An 11,686-nucleotide genomic window follows, 5' to 3' on the forward strand; every position below is an offset into this window, starting at 1 on the left:
ACAAATTATAGCTTTTATAAAGGAAGTAACCCTCCTCTGCTACCCCTCATAGTTCTGATCTCTCCTGTCTGGGGAAATGTGACAGTTGTGAATGGGCTGGTACACAGTGGTTGAGGTAGGCTGACTCAAATCATGTAATACAGAGGCCTACCTGATGGGATTTAGTTTTTACTAGTTAGCCAGTGACAGCTGAAGCACACCTTGTACAAGGAACCCTCCATTTATGGAAGCTATTCGGTATATTTTTTGTTTCAGACGAAAACCAAGAAACACCAGTGAATGTGTCCATACTTCACAATATAATTGGTAGTAATTGTTAAATGTACAAAAATTACTATAGTAATGTATCACTAGTTCAGTGTTTAGTCATTGGTGATAGGCTGTCACATTTTTCTACAAATGTGAGTCTCTAGAAATGCTTTCATGTAAATCATCATGAAAATGTGAATGGCTATGTAATTTACTAGGGTGTTGTTTTTTTATTTGTATTGCATATAGGACTTATCTGTATCAATAGCGTAATATTGCTTGAGTAGTGTTATTAGATCTGAGTAAACTTTTAACATTTGTTATTGCCTTTACAGCCTAATTATGTTGGGATCATCAATGTTGCAATGAAGCTGAAGGAGGTGATTGAAAGAAGTTGTCAGTTTGTACATCGTGTTGCTCACCATAAGTATGGGAAGGTTCCAGAGTTGAAACTGTCAGGCCATGTAAATGCTGTTTTTCCATATATTGAATGTAAGTAGTTTACTTTTAAGTGCAGTCACTCCTCTATAATCATGATAGTTAGGTTCCTGGACCCCTTATGTTAGTGGAAAATAGATGTTATTTGATAAACCCTTGATAACTAAAAACCATTTAGAGCAATAAAAAAATGCCTATACAATATATATTATTACAGTACTGTATTTAACTTTGATAATATATATACTGTATATTCATTATATAGTATTCCTCCAGTTATTTGCAATAATATGTGCTAGGCCTTGTGCGGATATTGAAACTGCCGATACGATGTAAACATCCTACAAAAAACCAAACTGCAGTGTACTGTATATGAAATGTATAAAAAATATTTATTCTACAAAAAACCAAACTGCAGTGTACTGTATATGAAATGTATAAAAAATATTTAACATTGAAACTCACTCACTCATTCTCTCTCTCTCTCTCTCTCTCTCTCTCTCTCTCTCTCTCTCTCTCTCTCTCTCTCTCTCTCTCTCTCTCTCTCTCTCTTAAACCTACCTGTGAACAATGCTGAAACTTTTACATGAACCAGATTTACAAAAAAGAAAATTTTTTATAGAGAATAACCAAGAGAGAGAGAGAGAGAGAGAGAGAGAGAGAGAGAGAGAGAGAGAGAGAGAGAGAGAGAGAGAGAGAGAAGCAAGCAAATGCACAACAGTGAATGCATGTGCATATGTATACACATGTTGATTTTACATTGAACAGGTAGCCACCATTTTGTATTGCATTTGTGTACCTCCATAGTAAAAATCTAATAAGCATTTCATTCAGATTTGTGTGTGTGCAGGGCTAATTAAAGATGTCTTACAGCAGTGTTATGTATTTTGTATGGAATAATCCAAAACATGTGGTAAGCTACTGCAGCTTAGGCTTTTGTATATCATTGGTTGAAACCAGTGGTAAATATGTAATGCAATACACTTACTGATTACTAGTTATGTTAATCACAGTCCTTATCATGCACTGTATATCATGTACATACTTTGAATATGAGCAATTTGGAGAAACAAGGTGATGCTGCCAAATTCTTAAGGTTATGAAAGTCAACCTGTGGGAACTCAAGGTTTAAAAGAAAGAGAGAGAGAGATACAAAACTCCAATTGTCATTACCTTTGAAGGCTTAAAAAAGTAGTATAGGTAGTCCTTGAGCTATGATGTTTTCGAGTTTCAATATTTCAAAGTTACGTTGGCTATACCGGTTACAATATTTTCGAAGTTACGATGAAGATACCAATACGACATATTTTAAATCTCGCACAATGGGCTCAGGCAGCAGCGTACGGTATGACGCATTGCCCGTGAGGCTGGGATGTGCGAATCTCTTGCCCTGACCGATCCCTCACTCATGCTCTCCATCTATGGAGTAAAGTTGTGTCAGTGTTAATGTGTGATTTTTGTCTGTTTTAAGCTGTTTAAAATACAAATTTGTGTAAGATCATTGTCTTCTAAATGCCAAATGAATTTCCTGCTGGTGGTGTGAAGAAGAAGAGGCATTCCATCACTTTAGAGCAGAAAATGAAAATGATGAACCGGCATGCCATGGAAAAGGCAGTCACGGCCATCACATGTGACAAGCGTCTATCACAGTCAACGGTATCCACCATCATTAAGGACGAGATGGATAATGGATGCTATAAAGGCATCTGCTTCAATGCATTCGACAGTTATAACAAAGAATAGGTCAGGGCCTTGGGAAGAAATGGAGCAGTTACTGGTCACATGGATGGAGGACCAAATGCAAAAGCATATGCCACTCAGCCTCTTGACCATTCAAACAAAATTGTGCTTGCTTTTCGAGGAACTAAAGAAAAACTACGATGATACCCACATCAAAGATTTTGTAGCAAGTTACAGATGGTTTCAGTGTTTCAAAACCCACCATAATTTTCATAGTGTGAAAATTAGCAGTGAAGCAGCAAGCGCTGATGCTGAAGGAGGCGCTAAATTTAAGGATGCTTTGCATAAGATCATCGTTGATGAAGGGTACCTGCTGGATCAAATCTTCAATGTCAACGAAACAGGACTGTATTGGAAGTGGATGCCTGAATGGTCCTACATCCACAAAGAGGCAAAAACAATGCCCATGTTTAAGACATACAAAGATCGACTGACTCTTCTGCTTGGGGGAAATGTGGCTGGGTATAAACTTAAGCCATTCATGATTTATCAGTCCGAAAACCCAAGGGCATTAAAAAGAATCGGCAAGGTCAAATTTTTTCCATTTATCATGATTTATATGAAAATATTTCAAAACTGATAAAAGCTACAACCATGAGTTATTTTCTTGTGCAGTACCGTCATAATAAGAAAGCATGGATGACAGCAATTCTGTTCGAAGACTGGTTTGTGTATTGTTTTATTCCAGAAGTGAAAGAGTATTGTAGAGAAAACAGCATCCCCTTCAAAATTTTTCTGATTCTAGACAATGCTCCTGGCCACCCTCAGCACATCGGAAAGATTAACGACAACGTAAAGTTGTGTTTCTGCCACTAAACACAACTTCTCTCATACAACCCATGGATCAGGGTGCTGTGGCTACATTGAAGGCCTATTATCTTCGTAACATGTTTGCTCAAGCCGTTCAGTCTATGGATAATGAGGAGAAAGATCTCAGAACTTTCTGGAAGGAATTCAGTGTTCTGAACTCCATTATGAATATTGGAAGGGCATGGAAGGAGGTGAAGAAAGAGTGTATGAATGGGGTTTGGAAAAATCTGCTAGAAGTGTATGTGAACTCATTTGAAGGTTTTGATAGGGATGAAGAGGTTGTGAAAATTAATAAAAAGATCTTGACATGCAGAAGAAGAGAAAAAGAGCTGAAGAGGAATAGGAAATTGAAGAAGAGCCAAAGCAAAAGTTTATGACAAAAGCATTGGCAGAGGTATTTGCCTCATTTGAACATGGACTGAAACTTTTAAGTGAAATGGATGGGAACATGGGACGGTTTGCTAAAGATGAGAGAGCACGTCAAGAGTGTTGCATGTTACCGAGTCATTTATGAAGAATACGCACTGAAGAATGAAAAAAATGCACAGTGCAACCTACAGTGGATTACTTCTTTAAGAAAATGACTCAAGTGCCAATGCCTTCCACCACCCTTTCCCCCTCATCAGAGCCTCGATCCTCTGCATCTCATGACAGCTCTTTCCTCGAAACACCTGAACTAACAGAAGAAGAAATACTATCTGAAGAGGAGTGAGTTGATAATCCAGCTGCTTTATCCTCCCCTTCATCTTCTGGAATCTTGGTGAGTACCCTTTACAGTACACGTCTGATTCTTGTTTGTGTTATTCAGTTTCTTTTTACTTAAATTATCATAAGTCAATCTGCATTGAACCTCCAGAATTAGCTGATGTTATTAATTACTATACCCCATATGTATAGAGTATACTGTATGGTATAGGCTAGGCTACCATATATGTATACTATATACCGTAGTGTAGGCTAGGCTAATTCTAATTTGTGTTTTTCAGTATCTCTTTGTACTAAATTATCATGAATTAATCTGCATGAACCTGCAGAATTAGCTGATATTAATAACTGCTCTACCGCGATATGCTTTTTCCAACAAATGATGGGGTTTTTGGAACCTAACCCCATTGTAAATAGGACAATACTATACACACACACACACAGGCACTGATCTCCCAGTTGTTTACGGCGTGGGTTCTGTTCCCGGCCAAGTGTATTTAACTGAAAATCAGTGAAAATAGCGCTAATACTCCGAATAGCAGCGCCACTAACTGGAGATCAGCGCCGCTTACTGGAGATTGGTGCCGAAAATCCAGTGAATGGTTAACAGCGTTACTAAACAACCGCCGTAAAACCAGATCGCTGTTAGCCCTTAAACGCCGAGCATCTATTTACAAAAGTGTCTCCCATATGCCGGCAGGGTTTGAGAGTTAGTGCCGAAGCGGAAAGAAAGTTTTTTTTAAAAATCACAGCATGCTTAGTTTTTGAGATTAAGGGTTCATTTTTGGCTCATTTTTTTGTCATTGCCTGAAGTTTAGTATACAACCATCAGAAATGAAAAAAATATCATTATCATATATAAATATTGGAATATATGACAGCGCAAAAAAAATTTCATATATAATTGTATACAAATCGTGTTGTGAGCAAAACAGTTAAAGCTAATGAGTTATTTTTTTTTTCATTGTATTGTACACTAAATTGCGATGATTTTGGTATATACCAAATTGTAAAACGATCAAAGCAACACAGAGAAAATATTATCACAAAATGATGCATGAATTCGTAACGTGCGGACATAAAAAAAGGTTTTTTCAAAAATTCACCATAAATCAAAATATTGTGCTAGAGACTTCCCGTTTGTCGCGAAATGAAGGTAAATGATTGAATATTACTAGAATGTAAGAGTTTTAGCATATAATTGCAGTTTTCGACTATTTCGGTCGAGTTAAATTTGACGGAAGGTCAAATTTTTTCTATTTATCGTGATGTATAAGAAATTATTTCAAAACTGATAAAAGCTACAACCATGAGTTATTTTTTGTTGAATTCTACATGACATTGCACACATTTTCATATATAAAACTTTATGTAACAACCAATAGAGAACGGTGCAAAAATTACGACAAAGTGACTTAAAGAATTTCCGAGACGTTCGGCCGAGTTAGCGTGCACGGATGTAAGGAAAAAGTTTTGTTCAAATATTCACCATAAATCAAAATATTGTGCTAGAGACTTCTCGTTTGTTGCAAAATGAAGATAAATGATTGAATATTACTAGAATATAAGAGTTTTGGCTTACAATTGCATTTTTTTACCATTTCGGTCGAGTCAAAGTTGACCGAAGGTTGAATTTTTGGCACTTATCGTGATTTATATGAATATATATCAAAACTGATAAAAGCTACAACCATGAGTTATTTTTTGTTATATTCTACATGAAATTGCACACATTTCCATATATAAAACTTTATGTAACGGCTAATAGAAAACGGTGCAAAAATTACGGCAAAGTGACTGAAGAATTTCTGAGATTTTCAGCAGAGTTAGCATGCTCGGATGTAAGGAAAAGGTTTTTTTTTAAAATTTACCATAAATCGAAATATTGTGCTAGACACTTCCCGTTTGTTGCAAAATTAAGGTAAATGATTGAATACTAGAATGTAAGAGTTTTAGCTTACAATTGCATTTTTCGACCATTTCGGTTGAGTCAAAGTTGACTGAAGGTTGAAATGTTGGCACTTATTGTGATTTATATGAAAATATTTCAAAACTGATAAAAGCTACAACCATGAGTTATTTTTTGTTGTATTCTACATGAAATTGCACACATTTTCATATATAAAACTTTATGTAACGGCTAATAGAAAATAGTACAAAAATTATGACAAAGTGACTAAAGAATTTCTGAGATTTTCAGCAGTTAGCGCGTGTGGACGTAAGGAAAAAGTTTTTTTCAAAAATTCACCATAAATCGAAATATTGTGCTAGAGACTTCTCGTTTGTTGCAAAATTAAGGTAAATGATTGAATATTACTAGAACGTAAGAGCTTACAATTGCATTTTTCGACCATTTCGGTTTAGTCAAATTTGACTGAAGGTTGAAATTTGGCACATATCATGATTTATATGAAAATATTTCAAAACTGATAAAAGCTACAACCATGAGTTATTTTTTGTTGTATTCTACATGAAATTGCGCACATTTCCATATATGAAACTTTATGTAATGGCTAATAGAAAACAGTGCAAAAATTACGACAAAGGGACTAAAGAATTTCTGAGATTTTCAGCAGAGTTAGCATGTGCGGACGTAAGGAAAAAGTTTTTTTCAAAAATTCACCATAAATCGAATTATTGTGCTAGAGACTTCCAGTTTGTTGCAGAATGAAGTAAATGATTGAATATCACTAGAATGTAAGATTTTTTGCCTACGCAAAAAAAACAAACATGCTAACACTTGCACAATTTCAGCAAAACACGAATGCGTCAAGAAATCGCTCTCTGACGATGCGTCGCTGATGCTTTCTAGTGGGAGAAGAAAGAAATTCGCGCATTCGCATCTGGGTCACGCTTGTAAACAAAACAACAGCGTGATCTGTGAACTCCCAGCATCCCTCAAGGCACGTGATTTAAAATTTTTCACAAACTAGGCCTATAAGTATTTTTCCGTGAATATTTAAAAAAACTTTTTGTAGTCGACGTATTTTACATCCACTCGGCACCCGACAGAATTTTTGTAGACGTAAAATATGTCCAGTCGGCGTTAAAAACCAGTAAGCAGGGGTTAACTGTGTGATGCCACCAGTATATATAGGGACTGCCTGTATATACTGTGTATATATATATATATATATATATATATATATATATATATATATATATATATATATATATATATATATATATATATATATATATATATATATATATATATATTATATATATATATATATATATATATATAAAATATATATATGTGTGTGTGAAATATTCTATATATAAAACATAATTCCATCAAATATAAGGAGCCCATAAAAATGCCAAAATGGAGCCCATAAAAAGCCAAAATGCTATATTTCAGAGATGAACTGTAACACTTCTCATTCATTACTTGCTTGAAGAGACACATTTGGTCTCTGAAATAAAGCATTTACTTCCTACATTTTGGTGTTATGTAAACAGTAAACCGCTTGTATTCGAGGGAGATGCGTACTGCAACCCCCTTGAATACCTAAAATCCATAAAGACTTAAAACTCCTCTAAAAACACTTAGAACTGTCTAATTTGGTAGTGTAAACACAAAAAAACTAAAAATGCTTATACCTGAGTATTTTAATAGTTTTATTATGAAAAGTGCATTTATTCATGAAAATACAGTAATTAGTGAATATATCTCAGTGAAAAATACCACGAATGGGCGAATTTTCCGCCAATAATGGGTATACAGTGAACCCCCCGTTTTCGTGGGGGATGCGTCCCACACCCCCCCGCGAATAGGTCAAATCCGCGATTGCTTACAACGCCTCTCTAAAAATGCTTATACCTGTCTACCATGAAGGGTCAAACACCAAAGTATGCCTAAAAATACCAGCCTACATCAAATATACATTAAACTATTACCTTATTACTGTATTAATCTTTGAAATGATACTATTAATATAATTTCCAAGTCATCTTAAACATTTTATCATTACATTTATACATACGTACTGTATGGCTTACAGCTGTAGGTGAAACTAATCCAGTCCCCCCTACATATTCAGCCACACATTTTCTTTCATACAGTCATAAGCCGTTCCGTTTTCTTTTCAGGGGGAACCATTGGTATTTACGTATACAGTATGAAATTCACAAAAAAGAGAGAGACAAAAATTTAAAAACGTATGCACATTTTAAAAATTTAATACTACGTATATTTGTACCTGTCTACCATGAAAGGTCAACACCAAAGTACTGTACCGTATGCCTAAAAATACCAGCCTACATCAAATATACATTAAACTGTACCTTATTACTGTATTAATCTTTGAAATGATACTAATTAATATAATTTCCAAGTCATCTTAAACATTTTATCGTTAAATTTATACGTACATACTGTATGGCTTACAGCTGTAGGTTAAAATAATCCAGTCCCCCCTACGTATTCAGTCACACATTTTCTTTCATACAGTTATAAGCGTCCCATTTTCTTTTTGGGGAACATTGGTATTTACGTATATAATTCACAAAAAGAGACAAAAAATTCTTTAAAAATTTATGCACATTTTAAAAAATTTCATACTTCTGTACTTTTAAGATTACCACATACGTAAATCACACGGGTACTCACCAGCGATGAATGTTGATTAAAGATGATGATGATGAATTAGCTGTGCAGTGCGATGAATAATGATGAAGATATGACTGCACAGCAAAGCAGAGTTGTTACAACTCATCTGAGGGTGCCTCTTCACCTTCAGGAGGCACTTCTTCAGTTGATTTGGGAGGCACGACTTCAGGTGGTTGGGGAGGCATTTCTTCAGGCGATTTGAGAGGCACTACTTCAGGCGACTGGGGAGGCACTTCTTCGGTATTGATTTGGGAGGCTTTGGAGGGGCCTTCTTCGTCCGTTTGATGAACATGGTGATAGGCAGCTGCTGTCGCTGCTTTTTCATGGTGGTGAGGGTTTGATTATAGGGCTCCCATGCTGAATCAAGCATGATTGAAAACTTTAAGGAGCATTCCATAAAAGGATCCCATGTTGAAACATACTCCTGCAGATCCTGAATCATTCTCTTCATGTGGGACAGATGTTCCAAAGTCAGGCCGCTCTCCTCTTCCTCCTGCTCCTCCCCTGAACCTGGCGTATCTGCTTCCTCACTGGCAGACTTCGTCAGCTCTTCCAAATCCTGGTCCGTCAGGGGGTCAGAGTGAGCATCAATAAGGGTGCCAATTTCATCCTCGGTGATGTCCTCGAAGCCTTCCCCACCTAGAATCCTCGCCAACTGGACAGCCTTATTAATGGCTGAATGCTGAATTTCTTGAGGAGAGAAGCCCCTGTAATCATGAACACACTCCGGCCACAACTTGTTCCAGCATGCGTTCAGGGTCTCCTTCTTCATGTCATTCAGTGATCGGCTGATGATGGTCAGACATGTGGCAATCGTGAATTTACGCCAATATTCTTTTAGCGTAAATTCACTGTCACTGTCCATTGCAGTTACAAGGTGCTGGAGGGAGTTCCTGGTATAGAGTGCCTTGAAGGCACGGATCACGCCCTGGTCCATAGGCTGGAGGAGAGAGGTGGTGTTGGGAGGGAGGAACTCAAACTGGACTCCCTTGTAAGAAAGATCGAGAGGGTGGCCACCAGCATTATCCATAATCAGCAACACCTTGAACTCCATGGCCAAGTTGTTCAGGTATTGCCTAACTTGAGGGATGAAGCTCTGATGGAACCAGTACTCTGTGAGGACTTTGGTGATCCAGGCCTTAGGGTTATGCATCCAGAACACAGGAAGCAATGCCTTGTTCTTATTCTTGAGGGCCCTGGGGTTTGCAGCCTTGTAAATAAGGCCTGGTTTAAGCATGAAACCGGCTGCATTCCCACACATGAGGAGGGTAACCCTATCCTTCTGGGCCTTGAATCCTGAGGCTTTAGCTTTGTCCTTCATAAGGTATGTCCGGAAGGCATCTTCTTCCAGAACAGGCCAGTCTCATCCATATTGAACACCTGTTCTGGATGGTAGCCCTTCTCCTCGATGATCTTCTTGAAGGCTTCGGATATTTTGCGGCTGCTTCAGTGTCTGCAGATGCAGCTTCCCCATGCAGAGTAACAGACTTTAGGTTGAACCGCTTTTGAAATCTGTGGAACCACCCCTTGCTGGCCTGGAAACCTTGAGGCGCTGATGATGGTCCTGCTTGGGGTTCTTCCCCTCTTCTTCTTCTGCTGGTTCATCAAAGCCTAGAAATTCCACCTTTCTTCAACGCCATCCTCTGCCTGTACTACATCATCGCCTTCCTTAGCAGTTGATAACTGCCGGTGGAGTTGTCGTGCTTTTCGCGAATGATGTTGGAGTCGAGGGGCACGTTTTCTTCCGGCAGTCCTTTATCCAGATTGCCAGAGCAGATTCCATTTTCACGATTGTTTTATCCCGCACTGTTGCAATTGTCTTTGCACCAGATAAAGTAGCTCATACTCACAGACTTGCGTATCTCTGCCTCTTTCTTCTTGATATATCTCACTGTGCTCTCATTAACACTGAAATGGCGACCAACCATGGCAAAACTTTTGCCCTCCTTTAACATGTCAAGAAGTTTCACCTTCCCCTCGAGTTTCATAACAGATTTCTTTCTTTAAACTCTTTGCCAGAAGGCTTTGAAGGAGCAGGGCATTTTTAGCAGGCATTTTAGGGCCGAATACCGCCGATTCACAAAGATAAAAAATCAAAACGGACAGACACATGGTTTCACACGGTAAGATGCTGCGAACTATACGCACAATCTGAAGATGATGCCGTGGAGCGTCCTCCCAGAATTCCGTGTTCGCGAGTTGGTTGTGAATGTTTGAACAGCCAATCAGCGCCAAGGAAAATGAATGGTGCTTCTGGATTGGCTGCTTTGCAGATGACAGCCAATAGTGTGTCGAGTATCACTGATCCTAGGTACACAGCGTCTAGCATTGCGATTTCTTTGTATTTGCAGAGAGGTGGCTTGGGTGAAGCACTTTTAAGAAAAACAAATATATATTATTGAAATTTTGCTGTGTTTACGTTAATATATTACAGTACTGTAATATTTGAAAATTAGTAAATCATTTTTAACTTACAAAATGTACTTACAGCAGTCATTACAGTAATATATACTTTACATACATGAAAATGCTACGTACCGCAGATGTAAACATATGCACCCTGCAGTATTCCTGTTGTCTTACGTATTTTAGATATGCTCTAGGTACTACCTGTAGTACTGTACTATACTATGTATCATCCTAAAACACTTTTTGTATGTAATATTTAAAAATCATCTTACAACAAAACATTTTATAAAATGTACGCACTGTAGGCGCAGAAGGTCCGTGTTAGTAATATGTACGCTACAACCAATTGTACCATGCATATACCGTAGTGGAAATTTCAGCAAATGACCCAATATACAACCCGTTTTATTGCTATCTTACAACAAAACATTTTATAAAATATACTGTATGTATGCGCAGAAGATCCGTGTTAGTATATGTACGCTGCGCAACCAGTACAGTAGTACCATGCGTGTACCGTAGTGCAAATTATCGCAAATGACCCAATACAGTATACAGTAGTGTAATCCGTTTTATTGCTACTGTATCTCACGTTTGTGTGTTTTGCATGTACAGTACTATGGCCTAAAAATATTTTTTGAAATCGTGCATTAAGATGTCCTCTGAATGCTCTGCTTCTTCTAAGGCCTCTGGCCAATAGCCTACAATTACTGTAATGAC

The 11,686-nt window shown here is 37.5% G+C and overlaps 1 protein-coding gene across 1 annotated transcript in view; it reads left to right on the plus strand.

Moving 5' to 3' along the window:
• The window catches only part of LOC136827879 (branched-chain alpha-ketoacid dehydrogenase kinase-like), a 446,871-nt gene that overhangs the window by 316,066 nt on the left and 119,119 nt on the right, over positions 1–11,686 (plus strand). Inside the window, 1 exon segment of the mRNA XM_067085342.1 lies at positions 585–741. Coding sequence (XP_066941443.1) covers positions 585–741 — 157 coding nt within the window.

This window comes from Macrobrachium rosenbergii, chromosome 42, assembly GCF_040412425.1.
Source record: "Macrobrachium rosenbergii isolate ZJJX-2024 chromosome 42, ASM4041242v1, whole genome shotgun sequence".
NCBI classification, from domain to species: domain Eukaryota; kingdom Metazoa; phylum Arthropoda; class Malacostraca; order Decapoda; family Palaemonidae; genus Macrobrachium; species Macrobrachium rosenbergii.